The 19777-nt window shown below is 47.9% G+C and overlaps 2 protein-coding genes across 3 annotated transcripts in view; one reads left to right on the top strand and one right to left on the bottom strand.

Annotated features, from left to right (window-relative positions):
- Nucleotides 1-236: 236 nt before the first annotated feature.
- On the bottom strand, nt 237-19597 carry LYRM1 (LYR motif containing 1). 2 transcript variants are annotated; one of them, XM_088476159.1, is made up of 4 exons: nt 19374-19597; nt 16448-16606; nt 4328-4420; nt 237-2126 (listed from the first exon to the last, which is right to left on the bottom strand). In XM_088476159.1, exons 1-4 carry the CDS (start codon nt 19380-19382, stop codon nt 2010-2012), a joined length of 378 nt encoding a protein of 125 aa, XP_088332285.1. In that variant the 5' UTR covers nt 19383-19597; the 3' UTR covers nt 237-2009. The 2 variants fall into 2 exon arrangements, with proteins under 2 accessions (XP_088332285.1, XP_088332286.1); XM_088476160.1 differs by having other exon boundaries at nt 19406-19595.
- Nucleotides 19443-19777, top strand: part of DCUN1D3 (defective in cullin neddylation 1 domain containing 3) — a 38975-nt gene continuing 38640 nt past the window's right edge. Inside the window, exon 1 of the mRNA XM_088476156.1 lies at nt 19443-19739. Within this exon, the coding sequence (XP_088332282.1) occupies nt 19543-19739 (197 nt within the window). The 5' untranslated portion in view covers nt 19443-19542. The remainder of the gene's footprint in view (nt 19740-19777) is intronic.

Here is a 19777-nt window from a genome sequence, read left to right as displayed (position 1 = left end):
GTAGTAATCACTCTAAAATACAAATAAGCATATCTGAATATTAAAAACATCCAGACCACTTTTATATCTAATAAATGTTTCATATTCTGACTGTCCATAACATAGATCTTTTACTTCATAGTCAAGTATGGTTTCTAGCACATTTTGTATCAGTTAACATAATTGCACTACATCAACAAGCAGCCATCATTGATAATCACGATTATATATTAACAAACATGAATCATAAGCAAAGCTGTGAATAAAACAATTTAATTACTTTGACAATTATGTAATTGAACAGTCAATGTAGCTTTTAGGAAACCTAATACATTTTGTGAACCGGACTCAACCCATTCCAATTGTGTATAAGATCAGATAAGTGTTCCTTTACCAAACCTTTGTACACTAATTGCACTTTGCTCTCAAAGAATACGTTGATAATGTGCATGGATGGAACACTTATGAAGGGTGTGGAGCACAGTCTAGGTTTGTCCCAAGAAGTTGTACACCAACATTATAATCTCAGCAGTCATTGCTTGTGTGATTAGTTATGGAAGGCAGGGCCAGCTCCAGGTGGAGCAGCGCCCTGTGCAATAGTTATGTGCCCCCCAGATACGCACGTGACCTAATTTCCATAGGCCATGCCCCCAAATTACGCATTTAATGTCATGCAGGAGGCGAGCCCAGCACTCCGTCAGCAGCTGTGCTGCCCTCAGCAGTCTCCCTGCACTGCACGCGGCCAGTGGTGTAGCGTGGAGCTATGGTGCCTGGAGCATGTCTACGCTATGGCGCCTCCCCTTCACCCCCTACTGAATTTTGCAAAAGTGGGAGCAGCCAGCATATTAGGCTAAATTGAAATAAAACAAATAATATATATACATATATGCTATTTCTGAGTGACCTGATAAGATTGAAGATGGTTTGCAGTCCAGGGCTTCAGATTATTATGTATAGGAAGGGACCTGTTATTGAGGGTAGGGATCGAGGATGTGGAGAGGGTTTATCTGGAAAGAAATAACCTTGATGGTGTACTGGGTGTATCAGCTTCTCCCTGGGATTTTTCTGTCCTTTAATCCAAGTGACAGGGCTGAGGGGTGTGTCCAGGCTGGGAGGGAGAGTTTCCGGGCAGGGAGGGGACGTGCCTGGGCGTCTGTGAGTTAGTAAATAGATGCCGGTGTTGGACTCCAGCCGCTGCAAGCACCTTCTGACCTGTTTGGCACCAGGAGCTTGTGCCCTTACCGGAACCGTCCTTCCTACGCCCCTGCACGCGGCATCTATTCAGCTTTACACTTCGGTCCGCAGGTTGAACAGTGCCTGAAAAACTGCACTGTCCTGCTGAAATCGGGATGGTTGGGAGACTGTGCCCTGTGTAGGGTGGCGACCCTGTTCGACTGCACTGGTCAAACATCCCTCGGGCTGGCCCTGATGGGAAGTATAGTTGGGTATATTTGCAGCTGCTGCAACCTAGATAATATCCATGAGACTAAGGGCTAAATACTATGCAATAATACAGCGCCTGTCAGAGCCGCATCTTCTGCAGTTTCGATTGCTGGATATAAAGGGTCAATAATATTAACTAAAAAAACAAATGTCTTTTGTATGTAATATTATTGTCTCTTTAAATTCATTAAAGATGCTGCAGCTTTAAAAAGTGAAAATATGAAAATGAGATCTATTGCAGAAGGACACTTATACATCCTAGATGCAGAGATACACTGGCCGTGTATAGCTCTAGTAACACTTTACCAGCACAAGCAAATCACACAGAGTGAGATCTGCACTCAAGCTCCATCTTCAATAAGACTGATACAGATTCTTTGAGCATCCACATTTTAGTAATACTCCCAATAGTGTTATCGGCATATAAATATAAGGAGTATGGAAAAGCACTAGATCTAAGCCAAACGGGCCTGCGGGCCATATCCTTCCGCCAGATCTAACCAAACCGCCCTTCATACTGCAACTCCAGGGGCAGCCGTTCATTCTGCTGCAATATGTACTTAGAGAGTAATATCGTCTTGCTGCCATTATGAGATTTCATCATATGACTTCAAGTAGAGTGGCTTGGCTTGTTTCCTCAGCTTCTCCTGCGTGCGCATGCTCTTACTGTGTGGTATGGCAAGTCCCATAGGAGGTAGGTGGGTCTAAGAATGTAACAAAGTACAAGTTAATCCCTCATGTATACATGACATTGCTACTTCTTCATTGATTTCACTCCATTAGAGCTCTGGTAAGGTAATGGGCATATTTATATGGATTCAAAAATGGAATGCATATTATAGGAGATGCACATAAAAAATCCCAAAACTATAATCACTTAACTAAAATCTAGCAATGCATGTTTTCTAGTACACATGGTGAGGACATCTGTAAGGTGACCATCAGCACGAGGAAGAGGATGACACAGTGTAAGTATAGGGCTGCACTGTCGATAGCGAGGATCCGAACGCTGGCATTGTGAGGTCGCCATAATCACTGCAGGGGTAATCCACCTGGGCGCATACCGGGGATGTGGTATTTTATGTCGATTTTCACCATGTCGACATTCATAATATCGACCAGATGATGGCGTCTATAGACATGTCAACACTTATGAAAAGTTTCTGTAAGCTATCCCTAACCCCTAAACCTAAGGCCCATACACACTAGATTTTTGAACGATGTGGCCGATTCCGACGCATTAGAATGACAAATAGTTCAAATCGTCAAGTGTGTATGCACCATGCGCACTCCCGCTGTGTCGTCTGTCGCATCTTCAGATCTTCTCTACATGCAGCTCAATCTGTCAATCTCGTTAACAATTTCCCTCCAATCGTGCAGTGTGTACGCTCTACCGGACAACCAGGCGATATATTACTGTTATATAGTTAACAATCTAACCTCCAAATGATGCAAGATATATTGTTTGCTCGTTTGTTAGACTGCACAGTGTGTATGCACTTTATCGTTTGTCCGGGATTTCAAGGGAAATTGTTTAGACAATTTGCAAACAATGCAATGACCTTGTGTGACATTTTAACCATGTCAACATTGTAACAGTCAACATTCTGGTGTTGACATTATAAAGTCAATTTGCTAACTGCATACCCCTACCAGCACACGGCCTGCCCGTTTTTAATGGTATACCTGGTCCCCAATAAAACAGGCCAACAACAAGTATAGTCAGACCTGTACACAGATGGCTCTGTATACTGTACAGATCTGCAACTGATTGCAGAAGAGAACCTTTGGGCTTCCTGCAAAATCACATAAAAACTGGTAGGGGAGTTAAGCCTGTAACCAAACAATACTTGCAATACATGTCATTGCCAAGGAGTAGTCTATGATAGCAGAGTCCAGTAAACAATCTAAATCTCAACCCTTAAGGTGCCCCATAAATAGACCGGAGGAGATACTCAATCAAAGTCCAAAATGGCTACACACTACATAAAACTTGTCAGTCTCCTCTTGGGACAGTAAGGGACAGTACAGATGGTGTAATGGTTAGTATTTCTGCCTCGCAGCACTGAGGTTGTTGGTTAAATTCACACTATGGCCCTGTATGGAGTTTGTATATTCTCTCTGTGCTTGCGTGGGTTTCCTCCCACACTCCAAAAATATTCTGGTAGGTTACTTGGCTCCCAACAAAAATGAACTCTTGTGTGTATGTGTATATGATAGGAAATATAGATTGTAAGCTCCACTGGGGCAAGGACTGATGTGAATGGCCAAATATTGTCTGTAAAGTGCTGCAGAATGTGTGTGCATTATATAAATAACTGGTAATAAATAAATGATAACCCCACACATGGTCAGTTCATTATCACCAACATCTGCAAAACTGAGCTGTAATTTTACCTTAATTGAATTTGAGTTTAGCTTTTGCTTAAACTAATATCCCTTTTAAACCAGAGCTAAATCCCAGGTTATTGCAGGGTTAACCCGGGTTGCTCCTAGGTGTAAAAGGGGACAGGGTTGGATTCCCGGGTTGAGTGACCCAGCAATCCAACCCAGGTAACTTGCAGGGTATTACACGGGAACAACCCATGAAACCCTGCAGTGCAAACGGGTACCCCGGGTCCCATTTACAACATGGGGACTTCCGGGTTTCTCGGCGCTTGGAGATGATGTCATCTCCAAGCACCGGAAGAAGTGTTCCACTGCACCAGTGTGCAGTGTGAACGGCACCGATCCGGGAATAATCCGGATCGGCGCCGCAGTAGAAAAGGTCTGTACTGGGTCTGACCCGTTTTGGAACTGTGTTCCAAATCTCGGGACAGACCCAGGATTTAGGTGTAAAAGCAGTATAAGTAGCACTGAGTATTCTGCTATAGAGCAAGATGATCCTCTACATAGAAATACTTACAGGTCTGGGGTATGGGATTCCATAATGTAGACCAATTTCAACTCGAGCCTTGCATTCTTGTATACATTGCTGGATTGTTTCTATATGTGTCACCTGGCAAAACAAAAAAGAAAAACATTTAAGGGGTTTATACTATAAATGTGAGTAAAACAAGGGAAGAGATGCTTTGTTATTACATTTATAAGACAGGTGCCTGGTGCTCTCTAAGGTAAAACTGACATTTTCAGGCAGTTTAAAAATTGGTAGTTATATTCCATGCTCTTATCTCCCACCGCATCTGGGGGCCCTTCACTGTGATGAGCACTTAATGGCTGACAGATGCTATAATTTTTATTATTCTAAATTATATAAAGCCAACATGTTACATAGTACTTCACGGTGAATGTTTAATAATTCACATCAGTCGCTGAGCCAGCAGAGCTAGGACTAGGTTCTGTACCACACAAACATACTAGTGTTAATTTAGTCAGGAGCCAATGAACCTACCAGTATGTTTTTGGATTGTGGGAAAAATCCCACCCAAAAACGGGGAGAAGGTACAAACTTCACACAGAATGTGCCCTTGTTGGATTGGATTAGAAAACATGGCCAGAGCACTGTGAGGCAGCAATTCTATCCAAGGGGCAATAAATGTCAAACTCGCTTGTGGCATGTCCTGTCATTTCATTCTATTTGTGGTATCTATAGCTGCCTAAAATACCTACAAATAGAAAGCCAAGCTAGGCTGCGGGGATGTTTGATGATGGTTACTATGTAGATGTCAAGCATGTTATTTTATTTCCGTTATACTGTATAGCGGTTCCAACACTAAATAGTATTATATAAATTTTGGGTGCAGAACCCTTTTAATTAAATATTACTGACGTGATGAAAGACAAGTACTGCTAGATTTACCACTGCTTTCCTATACACCTAATGCATAGTGTACCAGTGTTCTCCCTTATATAGAAATGTCAGCACAGCGCGACTTATTGCATCTCACAGCCGCTCCGGGCGGACAGGGTATGCCAGCCACCCCCTCCATTTTGATCCTGGCCCACCCTGTCGGAGCCACCCCCGCCAGATTGAGGATGTCAACCTCCCCCTCCACCCAGGCCCACCCTGTACTGGAGGCAAGCATTGCAGCCTCCCCCTCTCCTACTCGATGCCTGCCAGTGAGATATCGGATGGGAAGGATGAGCTGCTGCTTACCTGCTGTGATAGGGTTCGGATCGCACGAACCCCCCACCTTTTCCCAAGTGCACGCGGTCCGCACAAAATCCCAATTATAGCAAACTGCTTTTCTGCACTCGAGAACTCCCATTACTAAGCTATGATACATTATAATGACCATTTATATAGTAGAAATAACAATCTGTGTTTACACAAAAAAAGGTATAGTTTACAGACACCAATTAAACAATCATCCACTAGCAGAATTCCGTGAGGCACTGCAGAATCCTCATGTGATATACTTAATCTATTCTGAGCTGTACTCCTCTCAGACAAGGGAGTACTTCTCTTTTACGCAGCAGCACAATCGCACACTTTTTTTTTTTTTTTAAATAATACAATTTGACGGATTCCAAAAGGACAAGCAGAAGGCAGGTAAAACCTGATATATATATACACAGTCAGGTCCATAAATATTGGGACATTGACAGAATTTTCAGATTTTGGTCTCTATTCACCACCACAATGGCTTTGAAATTAAACAAACAAGATGTGCTTTAACTGCAGACTTTCAGATATAATTTGAGGGTAATTACATCCAAATCAGGTGAACGGTGTAGGAATTACAACGGTTTCTATATGTGCTTCCCACTTTTTAAGGGGCCAAAAGTAATGGGACTATCAACTCAAAAGCTATTTCATGGACAAGTGTGGGTTATTCCCTCGTTATTTCATTATCAATTAAGCAGGTAAAAGGTCTGGAGTTGATTCTAGGTGTGACATTTGCATTTGGAATCAGTTGCTGTCGACTCTCAATATGAGATCCAAAGAGCTGTCACTATCAGTGAAGCAAGCCATCATTAGGCTGAAAAATCAAAACAAGCCCATCAGAGAGATAGCAAAAACATTAGGTGTGGCCATATCAACTGTTTGGAACATTCTTAAAAAGAAAGAACGCACCGGAGAGCTCAGCAACACCAAAAGACCCGGAAGACTACGGAAAACAACTGTGGTGGATGACAGAAGAATTATTTCCCTGGTGAAGAAAAACACCTTCACAACAGTTGGCCAAATCAAGAACACTCTCCAGGAGGTAGGTGTATATGTGTCAAAGTCAACAATCAAGAGAAGACTTCACAAGAGTGAATATAGAGGGTTCACCACATGATGTAAACCATTGGTGAGCCTCAAAAACAGGAAGACATCTAAAAAAGCCGTTACAGTTCTGGAACAACATCCTATGGACAGAAGAGACAAAGATCAACTTGTACCAGAGTGATGGGAATAGAAGAGTATGGAGAAGGAAAGGAACTGCTCATGATCCAAAACATACCACCTCATCAGTGAAGCATGGTGGTGGTAGTGTCATGGCGTGGGCATGTATGGCTGCCAATGGAACTGGTTCCCTTGTATTTCCTGATGATGTGACTGCTGACAAAAGCAGCAGAATGAATTCTGAAGTGTTTCGGGCAATATTATATGCTCATATTCAGTCAAATGCTTCAGAACTCATTGGACGGCGCTTCATAGTGCAGATGGACAATGACCAGAAGCATACAGCAAAAGCAACTAAAGAGTTTTATAAGGCTAAAAAGTGGAATGTTATGCAATGGCCAAGTCAATCCCCTGACCTGAATCCGATTGAGCATGCATTTCACTTGATGAAGACAAAACTGAAGGGAAAATGCCCCAAGAACAAGCAGGAACTGAAGACATTTGCAGTAGAGGCCTGGCAGAACATCAACAGGGATGAAACCCAGCGTCTGGTGATGTCTATGCGTTCCAGACTTCAGGCTGTAATTGCCTGCAAAGGATTTGCAACAAAGTATTAAAAAGTGAAAGTTAGATTTAGGATTGTTTAGTTTGTCCCATTACTTTTGGCCCCTTAAAAAGTGGGAGGCACATATAGAAACCGTTGTAATTCCTACACCGTTCACCAGATTTGGATGTAATTACTCTCAAATTAAATTTGAACGTCTGCAGTTAAAGCACATCTTGTTTGTTTCATTTCAAAGCCATTTCGGTGGTGAATAGAGGCCAAAATATGAAAATTCTGTCAATGTCCCAATATTTATGCACCTGACTGTATATATATGTATCCCTGTATTATAAGGCAATTATTATAAGGCAATTTCCAGGTACATTTGTCCTTGGAGCTCACTGACCCACTGCAAAGCACAAATATTCCTGTTCTATATTCTCCATGTAATAGGTTTTGCCATGCATACCAAATGGCATGACCATCTCTTAAGACAATAAGGGTGATTTCTAGAAAGCAAAAGTGGAGAATCGCCACTTACTATAAAAGCTCTTTTGTGACTTCAGAAAACGTTTGCATCACTGGACCCAGTTTTAATAGTGGACAAGGTAGTGCCATCTGCAGGGGTGCAAAATATATACCATCCAGTGGGAGGGGTTTGCTACTCAGGGAGCGCCTAGACTGATTAGATATAGGAGTGCTCAAACTTTTGCATCAACTTTTAAAAACAAGACTCTTGTTTGTAGGAGAGTATTTAAAGAGTAGGGCAGGATCCATCTTAAATGCTGCAGGAAGCCTGACCTTCGTCTCCTTGCCGATCAATATCTACTGTAACACACAGCAAAACACAGGACTGGCTCCTCGTGTCCACCGGAATCAAACACAAATCACTCCCCTCTTACCTGCAAAGCCCTCACTCCACCCCTTGAGTAAAGCGGGCTAAGGGCCTGATTCAGAGCCGCTCGTAAGCGGCCGCTCGTTCGCACAGAGCGATGTTCGCACATCTGCGCATGGATCGTAATGCGCATGCGCCAACCAGTCAGTGCGATCGGAAATCGTGTGCTCGCAAAATAGCGAGTGCCTGCTAATATGAGTGACAGGATGAGGCGTTTGTGGGTGGTAAAAGGGGAAGGTGCTTGACAACGGGGAGTGGAGATCCGAACGCAGGCGTGCCAAACGGTCAAAACGGGCATTTAATGGGTGTGCATAATTAACAAATCAGCGTCATCGACCACGTCACTTGGTTGTCTCTTAGCCTGAACTGTTCGCATGATTGCGGTAGGAAAATCCAACCACAAGCACTGCGAGCAGTTCAGACGCCTTTCGATGTACTCGATTAAACTAATAAATAGCGGAGATGACTTATGATGCGAACGGCCAGGGGGCATCTTTACAAAACAGCGAGCACATATTTTGTTCGCTCGCTCAGACATAGAGGCGTCAACAGACCGCAAAGAGCGAGCGCTCTATTTAAATATCCGGCCCCTTTTTCTGAACGAGTGAGCGCAAATAGCGTCCGGCTCTGAATCAGGCCCTAAGTTCATAACACTGAAACTAAAGACGTCCTATTTCCTCACAAAAAAAAAACTATTTACAGAATGATATCATCCTACAATGTCTGTATGAATAATACTTGCTATAGAGACTAATATGTTTTTTAGGTTTGAGATTTCCCATTTAAATTAAAGCAGCACTGAAAAACAAGAGATATGGTAAGAACTTACCTTTGTTATCTCTGTTTCTACGAAGTCCATAGGGTCCACAGGGTTGACCTTGGGGTATAGCTGGATCTGGATCCACGGGCACCACGCAGTTAAAGCTTTGCTGCTCCCAGGATGCACTTGGGTCCGTCCTCCTCTATACCCCGCCCCCGGCCACAGGCACCTCAGTTGGTAAGCAGCTAAGGCCGGAGGAGGAGACTAAACAGAGAGAAGGAAGACTGGAACACACAAGAAACCATACTCACAGAAATGGGAGACGGAAAACCGGTGACCAGCCACACAGCCCATTTGAAGCCAGGTGCGTCAGGGCGGGCGCCCTGTGGACCCTATGGACTTCGTAGAAACAGAGATAACAAAGGTAAGTTCTTACCATATCTCTTGTTTTCTACTTCAGGGTCCATAGGGGGTCCACAGGGTTGACCTTGGGGATGTCCCAAAGCAGTTCAACTAAGGGCGGGGACGCTCCTGTGCTGAAAGGAGTACCCGGCGCCCAAAGGATGCATCCTGAGAGGCGAAGGTGTCAAACGCATAAAACCTCAAAAACGTCTGAATTGAAGACCAAGTAGCCGCCTTACACAGCTGAACAGCGGAGGCGCCACGTCTAGCAGCCCAAGAGGGACCCACAGAACGAGTGGAATGAGCCTTAACAGAGGCTGGCACAGGTAAACTCTCCTGCGCATAAGCCTCACAAATAACTGAACGAAGCCAACGGGCTAGCGTTTGCTTGTTGGCAGGCCAACCCCTCTTGTGAAAACCGAAGAAGACAAACAAAGAATCCGACTTCCTAACCGAAGCAGTCCGGTCCACATAGATTCTAAGTGCCCGGACCACATCCAAGGAAGCCTCACCAGCAGAAAGATCAGGTGACTGAAAAGCTGGCACAACAAGTTCCTGATTAATGTGGAACTTTGAAACCACTTTGGGCAAAAACTCAGGACGCGTGCGGAGCACTGCCCTGTCCTGGTGAAAAATCAGAAAAGGAGGGCGACAGGAAAGCGCCCCCAATTCTGAAACCCTCCTGGCAGAAGCAATTGCCAGGAGAAAAATGGTCTTAAACGTCAGCCACTTGAGCTCCACCGACTCAAGCGGCTCAAAAGGAGGACCCTGCAAGACCCTCAGTACCACCGTCAAGTCCCACGGAGCCACCGGAGGCACGAAGGGAGGCTGGATCCTGAGAACACCTTGGAAAAAGGTGTGAACATCTGGCAGTGTAGCAATCCGTCGCTGAAACCACACGGACAAAGCAGACACATGAACCTTCAGAGAGGCCAGGCGTAAGCCGAGGTCCAAACCTGACTGAAGAAACTCCAAGATTCTGGAAACCCGGAACACCTGCGGATCATAGTTTCTGGATTCACACCACTGAAAGTAAGTGTGCCACACCCTGTGGTAAATCCGCGCGGAAGCAGGCTTGCGTGCCCTAAGCATGGTACCAATGACCGAACTGGAGAAACCCCTAGACCTCAAGACGGCTGTCTCAAGAGCCACGCCGTCAAAGACAGCCGACCCAGATCCGGGTAAAGGCAGGGCCCTTGAGACAACAGGTCCCGACGCTGAGGAAGAAGGTACGGAGCGTCGATGGAGAGGCACCTCAGATCGGAGTACCAAGGACGTCTGGGCCACGCCGGAGCCACCAGCACGAGCGTGCCGCCGTCCTGCTTGAATTTCCGCAGGACCCGACGAAGCAGGTATATCGGAGGAAACAGATACGCCAGGTGAAACGTCCATTTCACCGACAGAGCGTCTACCAGACAGGCGCCTGCGTCTTTGTCCTTGACCCGTAAACGGGCAACTTGTGATTGTGACGGGAGGCCATCAAGTCCAGCTCCGGCAGCCCCCACCTGTCCACGAGTAGCTGAAACACCTCTGGGTGAAGCGACCATTCCCCGGGATGCACGTCGTGACGGCTGAGGAAGTCCGCCTCCCAATTGAGGACTCCGGGACTGAAGACTGCCGAGATCGCTGGAACGTGACACTCCGCCCAAGCAAGAATGCGAGACACCTCCGACATTGCTGCCCGACTGCGAGTTCCCCCTTGGTGGTTGATGTACGCCACCGTGGTGGCGTTGTCGGACTGCACCTGAACCGCCCTTCCGTGAAGAGCGGGGCCGGACGACTGCAGGGCCCTGTACACAGCCCGCAGTTCCAGGATGTTGATGGGGAGAAGTGCTTCCTCCGCGGACCAACGACCCTGAAGCGATAATGAGCCGGTCACTGCCCCCAACCCCGGAGACTGGCATCCGTCGTGAGCAGGACACAGTCCGGGACCAAAAGGGGCGCCCCTCGACCAGATGCGCTGTCTGAAGCCACCAAGCCAAAGACTGTCGAACCTCCGGGGACAACACCAGCATCTGAGAGCGGATCCGGTGAGGTAACCCGTTCCATTCCGATAGAATCAGCCCCTGCAGGGGCCGGGAATGGAACTGGGCAAATTCCACCATGTCGAATGTCGACACCATGGACCCCAGAACTCTCATAGCTGAATGGACCGACAGGCGGCAACTGCTCAGGCAACTGTGTATCCGCAGCTGCAGGGAGACCTTCTCCGGAGTCAGGAAAATCCGTTGCTGACGAGAATCCAGCAGGGCTCCCAAATGAACCATCCGCTGTGATGGAATCAGGGAGGACTTCTTCCAGTTTATCAACCACCCGTGTGCTTGAAGACAAGCAATGGTCAGGTGGAGATGTCGAAGAAGCACCTCCGGGGAGCTCGCCAGCAGCAGATCGTCCAGGTACGGCAACAGACGTAGACCCTGACCCCGAAGGTGGGCAGCCATAACTGCCATCACCTTGGTGAACACCCTCGGAGCCGTGGAAAGGCCGAAAGGCAACGCCCGAAATTGGTAGTGATGGTTCAGGATAGCAAACCTCAGATACCGCTGATGTGCCGGTGTTATGGGCACATGGAGATAGGCGTCCTGGATATCGAGGGAGACCATATAATCCCCGGGTTCCATCGCCAGAATGATGGAACGTAACGTTTCCATCCTGAACCTGGGAACTCTGAGGTATCTGTTCAGAGACTTCAAATTCAGGATAGGGCGATGAGAACCATTGGGTTTCTGTACCAGAAACAGAGTAGAATAGTACCCCGTCCCGCGCTGAGACTGCGGAACGGGAACAATGACCCCTGCTTGTAGCAAGGATTCTATAGCTACCTGAATCTGACCAGCTTTGGTTTTGTCCAGAGAAGGACTCGTACAGAAAAACCGGTTGGGCGGACTGAACCGAAAAGACAGGGCGTACCCCTGAGAGACTACTTCTCGAACCCAGGCATCCGTGGTGGTATTGTGCCAACACTGGGCGAATTGGAGAAGTCAGCCTCCCACTCTGGGGTCCCCCAGAGAGAGGCCCGTCCCATCAGGCAGCAGGTTTATCCTCCTGCTTGGAAGAAGGGCGCCGAGCACTCCATGCTTGCTTCTTGGGCTTGGGTGCGCCCTTGGTTGCCGAATGTCTCGGGAAGGACTGGCCCTTGGCCTTACCCTGAACCCGAAAGGACCAAAAGGCAGAGCTCCTTACTTTTGCCGGCGCAAAATCCGGACCAAATAGTAAATCACCATTAAAAGGCAAGGCCTCCAGACCCTTTTTTGAATCTGCATCAGCCCTCCAGGACCTCAGCCACAGGGAGCGCCGAGCAGACACCGCTGCAGCCGACACCCTAGAAGTGAGCAGGCTGGCATCCAAAGACGCTTCCCCAATATAGGAAGCTGCATCCCGCATCTGTCCCACTAACGCTCTCTGGATATCCGGAGCCTCATCAGGAAAGGTATCCTCCAAGGCATTGGCCCATGCCTCAATGGCTTTAGCCACCCAGGAGATAGCCATGGACGGGCGGAGCCACCGCCCCGGAAAGAGAATAAATGGACTTTAAACAAGTCTCCACCTTCCTATCCGTGGGATCCTTCAAAGAGGAGATAGACGGCAATGGCAGCGTCGCGCTTTTGATCAAGCGGGTAACGTGGGAATCCACCGCCGGCGGAGTCTCCCATTTCCTGCAATGAGCTTCAGGAAAAGGATAGTTCGCCACCAACCTCTTCTGTGGATGGAACCTCTTACTGGGTAATTGCCAGGCCGCGCCATATGATCCGATAATTGATCAGAGAGGGGGAACACAGTTGAAGTCACCTTGGTCTTTTTAAAATTAGGAAACTTCGACCTAGGAGCCGGCGCATCATCCTCAACATGTAGGATAGCCCGCACCGCCCTAAGGCTGGAACATTAATGGAGGACTTAGCTTCCACCTCCTGCCCCATGGCATCAGAGTCAGAGTCCTCATGGATTTCTCCATCATCTGAGGACACTTCCGAGTCCGACAACTGCGCAGCTAGTGAACTCCCCACAGGACGTTTAGACGCCCTTGGTGGCACATCACCTTGCAACATGGACTGAAACGCCGAGGATGAAGCCGCCAGACTCTGTACGGAGCTGGAGAGAACATCCACCCAAGGCGGAGGCGTCGGAGCAAAACTCTGCAAAGGCACTACAGACTGACGCGTCCCTGGGGAAGACTGCACATACACAGGCAGTCCCGAGTAAGGACCCACAGTCTGGGCCCCGGGGGGAGACCGCAACATTTGTGGAACACCCGGGGAATGGGGGATGGTGGGCTGCGGCAACGCCCTAGATGGGACCGCTGATGGGACCGATAACCAGTCCGCAATAGACGCCAGCACCTGTGAAAACATCGCCCAAGGAGGGTCCTGTGATACAGGGGGGTTGGAGGGGCCCGGTACCAGCTGGCACCGCCCGCACAGACCATCCTGAGATAAGTCCTCCCCATCAACTCCAGCAGCACAGCGTCTGCAGGAAATGAGCACAGGAGCCACAGAGCGTTCAGTCTCCTCATCAGACATGATACCGTAAATCACAAGAAATGGGTATCACAGAGGAATTACGGTTTTAACACCCGCGCACTCACCAGTATGCGACACAACAGCCCAGATATGGTACTGTGTAGCACACAACAGTATGTGACTGACCCCACTAATACGTGTTTTATATAAGTGAGGGTCTCAGAAACAACGCCCTTCCCCCACACACCTGCCGGGCCGTAGGAGAAGGAAAGGGATAGTTATAAGCTGACAGCAAGGAGAATAAGTCACAGACAGGCAGCACTAGCAATAGTCACATACAATGCAGAAAAGTTAGTACTCACTGCACCTTCCGCTACAATCAACCTCCCAGATTCAGTGTCTGGGAGGGCTATAGCGCTGTGTACACTGTCCTTTAGCAGGGGAGAGGTACACAGGGGGACCGGTCCACTTGATACCGCCTGGGAGTCTGCGATGTGCCAGTAAAGATGTCTGCCGGAGACCTCAGAGGAGTGGCCGAGAGATAAGAGCAGCTCAGCGACGCCAGACTGCTAGTTGAAAGGCGCGCTGAGCTGAGGAGCCGCTAGACAGGGAAGGCTGCCTCCCCTGGCTAGCAATTAACCCCCGGGTGGCCGGTCCCGCTACCAGCCTGTTACCCTGGTGGTCTAGCGGACATGCGGGGTATTCCTCTATAGAGGGGGAGCCCGCCGCCGCCGGTCTGTCCCCAGAGACCGGAGGCTTCTGACTGCATACAAAGTATGCGCGCGGCGACCCGCGGCTTACCTGATCCCCGTCGCATCCGGCAGCAGTCAAGGGAGTCCCCAGAGCTGTACTGGCGTCGCGGCGCCAGCGGGGAGGAGCGGCAGCGTGGACGTCCTAAAGGACAGTCTAATGCTGCCGCTCTAAGAGTGTAAAAAAGTAGAAAAAAAAAAAACATTTCTCTTTTAAAATAAAGCTTAGGGGCTGCTCCTGCAGCCCCACTGCAACAGGGTGACCCGACTCCGGCCGGGCACCAACTAAAACTGAGGTGCCTGTGGCCGGGGGCGGGGTATAGAGGAGGACGGACCCAAGTGCATCCTGGGAGCAGCAAAGCTTTAACTGCGTGGTGCCCGTGGATCCAGATCCAGCTATACCCCAAGGTCAACCCTGTGGACCCCCTATGGACCCTGAAGTAGAAAGTGATATTTGTGCACACTTCTCTCCCAGCCTGTAGGGGTCACTGCTACTCTCTGCGGCTATTGTATTTTTAACGAAAACATTCACTAAAGTTGATTGAGAACATGTAAAATCCATTTGTTCCTACTGTAATAGTTCCTGCCTGAAAATGAAGTTGGGAGGTGGCTGCTAACACTAAGGAACTGATGCAGAGACGGTAGCAAAGCAAATTATAAAAGTAACTCTGCACCTGGATTTAACAGGTGCAAATATTTATTTATTTTTTTGCAAGCAGAGTAAAAATTGTCTGCTTTTGTATGTATTATGCACAAATACCGGATATCCTTATTTTTATACAGCAATCTAAGGGCAGATGCAATTAGAGGGATTGTAGATGTTAAAGCTCTGCCTGGGGCTATTCATGCAGTAAGCCCCACAGGGTGCACTTAATGCGGTTTTTTTTTGCCCGTAGCCTCAGGAGCAGAGAGGGAAAATCTGTGCTAAGTGCACCGTCTGGGGCTTACCACGCGGGGTAACCTCACAGTTACGAGCACTTAACTCGGGAGCTATGGGTTAATGCGTGTGGAAATTAGCAAGTGATTGAATATCTCACTGCACATTTTAAATCTGCCCAACCTGCAGAGTTAATTAATTATCAGACAAGTATTGGCCTGATAATTGCACAGCGTATGGCTGCAGCCAAGCTCCAATTATTGGTACGTGGGGCATGTAAAATCTTTCAGCATGTCCGACAGATATAATTTGCCCTCATACATTTAGTCTCAATACGCTAGGCAGCGCGACTTGCCTGGCGTGAGTGAAAAGCCATGTCCTGTGCTACTCTGGTAGCGTTGGGTGGCTTTAAACTATGAAAATGTGTCTAAGTCGCAATGCGATTAGGACGCACCAGCAGACCGTGCTGATTAATTTGATATAAGACACCTGCATATCTGTGTGCACCTGAGACTGTATATGAACCACAATGGAACATGGAATGAAATAAGCTGCGGCCGCTACATTGTAGCACTTCATATACAGACTCGGAGACTCGGTCGCATTTTCGACGAAAAAAAGATGCAAAAGAATACGCCTGGCTCTAGCAGAGCCTCACAGGATATGTCGGGCCGAGAGGGATTTTTTTTTTTTTTTTAACACGACTGCAGCAAAGATGTATAAGGACACATCTATATATACTCACTAACAGAAAGACCAATTATCTGACACTGTATGGCAATGTCAGAGAATTGGCCGGTCTGTCTGATGGAGAGTTTGATCTGACAGTGTATGGCCAGCATAACATGATTTTGCCGAGGTGAAAATTTGCTCTCTTTTATTTTTGCTTTGCTCCCCAATCAGCCCGTGTGTGTGTGGTTATCAGCCACTTGGGGCCCCACAGGCGTGACCACCAACTGGCCAGATCTGTCGGTCTAGTCCTCCCGTCTTGTCGGGACAAGTTGTACAGAGACACTCAATCAGGCAGAGTGTGGCTGACTTAAGAGACTGTAACCTGTAAGGTACATACATTTTTGTTTTTATTAAAGAGTTTTCTAGCTTCATCCACTATGTACTGCTTCTCCTTTACCGTCTCCTCCTCCAGTTCTGACACAGACTTCCATTGCCTTGCAATACGGAAAATTTGGCGATAAAGGCCAAGGACTTCTTGACGTGTCACTGCGGTCATCTGAAAGAAATTGATTAAAGCAAGCATCCTACTATTTAGTTCATGCTTGTTGCATGCAAATCAATAGCGAATAAAATCTATAATCCAATTACATTTTTGTAGTTATTTAAATTAATTGCCTACCAGGCACCTTTCCATTTTGAGTTAAAGATACCACACTTACTAATGGCACAAAGTGCCCCCTTCAGCCTGGCAGTTAACTACCTGTCCCAGACTGCATACTACAAGCTGCTTTGGGGGTTTGCAAGCTGTAAGTTTGTGCTGTTGTAAGACACAGAAGCATCACCCTTCTAAGTAATGGCTGGTGTCTTAACACAACAGATGACACTCTACAAAATGTAAGCAGCTACAGCAAAAAATTATTTCCGGTATGTTCTTTAGTGTAGTACACACACAAGCTACCATATTATTGTTACAAATATTTTTATTTTATTTGGAATTGCTAGTCTATACAGACTCAAAGGGCTCGATCCAATTGGGGGCGAAATGGCGGAGCAATGGCTCAGCACTTTGCCCCCTCCCGGCCCAATCTTACCCCGGACTCGCATATATTTGTACACAATATTAAGGGGCTCCGAACAAAAATGAGCGAGTGCGGAGGTACCGTCAGCACAACATACAGTCGCACTTACTCTCGGGTGCACCTAATTGCATCAAGCCAAAAGAGACTGAATCAAAACTGTGCAATTGATCTTTTTGACTTAGATAGGTCTTTGGTTTATTGTTTGTAAATGAGAGCCACTTCTGTTCCTCCAACATGATCCCTTCCACCAGGTACACAATGCTCTGCTCCTGGACTTTCCACTTCATTCGTTATGGCTGTCTCCTACGTTGAAATAATAGATGAGATGGGTTAAATCACAGGTGACTGTATTAGGGTCAATCCTAACAGATGTGAGTCGGCTCGCGGTGCAAGTTGCCGCTATATGTTGCACTTATGGAGCCTCTGGACTCACTGAATTTGGTTCACAGCCGCGTAGGGCGGCCTACATAAACCTGCGAGATCAGGCCATTTCATACTGTTTGCAATGGCAATTTGACCCCATCACACCTAATAGGATTGACATCCATGTGGGAAGTCCAGGAGAGGTGACCTGAGCTGCTGGAGTGTAAGGAAGTGGTCATTAGCAGGACCTGAATACATATTGCCATATAGTGGGGGCACTTTGTACACGCCTGATAATTGTATATAATGTACGCAAGTACGAGCACTGATTATCTGCTCTGATCATATGATTGGATATTGAAAGGGATTAGATAATCGATATCCAGAAAACAGGTTGACAGCAATAAGGTTAACAATTAATAGGTCAACACCAAATGGTCAACATATAATAGGTAGCGTTCCCGCTAGGCTGTTTCAGCGGGGCGCCGCACCCTGCCCTCCAGCGCGATGCCCAGCTGAGACAGCCTGTGGGTTCTGTCTCCACCCGCGGGTCACAGTGTCCCGCGGGTGGTCAAATGGCGGCGCATTCGCCCGGCATCCGTTCCCCGTGACCGTAGGGCTTGGGGGCTGCCCGGCATGTCCGTAAGTGCCGGGCACCCCCCCAGGAGTGACGAAAAGGAGACTCGTCATAAAGACGCTCCCCGTTTTCTTTGGCCACACCACTTTTTCAGCCGCACGCGCAGAAGTGCCTCCGGCGCCCTGCCTGCTGCTGGACCTAGAGTGAACACTAAATAGGCAAACTGACAAAAGGTTGATAGGTACAAAAGGTCGACACAAAAATGGTCAACACGATTATTTTTTTTTTTTTTTACATTTTTAAGGTTAGGCACTTGGGGGAGGGTCAGGGTTAGGCTGCCAGAGGGGACAGTTAGGAAATGGGGGAACGGTTAGGCTTAGGCACCAGGGAGAGGGTAAAGCTGCATACACACTAGACAACGTGTGTACGCAGCTGCTGACACGCCAACATATCGGGAGGCCCATACACACTAGACGATCTGTTGCCCGTCCATCCGATATGTGGGCCCCTGCCTCATCCCACTGCTTGGAGTCATCAGTTGCATCGTCAGGTCGGTCTGCATGTAAAGGTGCCCACACACATAGCGATGTGCTCACGATCTGACCTGAGGCACGATTTCCACTGAACTCTCCCCAGGCAGCTCCCGGCAGTCATGCTCACGAATTAGAGTAAAAAATGTCCAATCTGACTAAAGATCTATCGTGCATCCAGTGCATTGGGTCCCAGATTGGCAAATCTGCTCTACAGCATGGCAGATCTGAAGATGCGATGTACGACCAGCGGGGACACGCATCGGCATCGCGAGTAGAAACTCACGATATGGGCATTTTTTACATGATTTGTCGTCAAGATTCGTCGAAATCGGGCAAATCATGTAAAAAATAGCTATGTGTGTAGGCACCTTAATAGGCGATGCGGCTGATGACCCCACAGGAGCGCGCACTGCACAACATAGTGCGTACACACTGCACGATTTGTCAATCCGATCCGTCGGAGTCAAGCAAATCGTTAAAAAAATAAATCTAGCACATAGGCTTAAAATAGAAGAATTAAAAATGTGTCGATCATTTGTCCCGGCTGATAAACGCTGTGCTAGGACCGGGGAGTGTGACCGCCCTGACTGACTGATTATATACATTACGGGCGCGGTGCAGGTAATCTGTGCAATGTGTACAGGGACACACTATTACCGACGACGCTAATACTAGTGGCAGAACTACAAGCCCCAGCATGTCTAGTTAGCACCAGGTGTCCTAATCATCCGGATGCTGTAACAGAAAGGTAATGTGACCCGGAGAGCGTACCCGCGCCATGGAACACCCGTCCCGGCACTGACCTTCCTACCCACACACACGGACACGGTCTCTCAGACTCTCTCCTCATCACCGTAGCACCACGCACGCATAGTCGCATAGCCGGCCCTCTCGCGTGACGTCACGTCGCTGGAGGTGGAGTTACAGTGACGATGACGTCATGAGTGAAATCCTCCTCTCCCCCCGTACTGTAGCTCTGATGTCACCAGGAGTGCGCGAGTCGCTTTGGCGACGTCACATCGGGCGGAGAAGAGGAGGGAGAGGTCTGGACGTCGCAGGAAGACAGCTGACTGGGAGCCCCGGCCCCCCGCACCCCCGGCACAATGCGGGAGAGCAGGAAGTGATGCGGCAGACATGGTGAGCGGTGACTGCGGGCTGCTTATCCCCTGGCTGCC

This window comes from Taudactylus pleione, unplaced genomic scaffold (assembly GCF_031769625.1).
Source record: "Taudactylus pleione unplaced genomic scaffold, aTauple2 ptg000184l, whole genome shotgun sequence".
Classification (NCBI taxonomy): domain Eukaryota; kingdom Metazoa; phylum Chordata; class Amphibia; order Anura; family Myobatrachidae; genus Taudactylus; species Taudactylus pleione.
The sequence above is the reverse complement of the archived record's forward strand: the minus strand, read 5'-3'. Positions and strand labels throughout refer to the sequence as shown.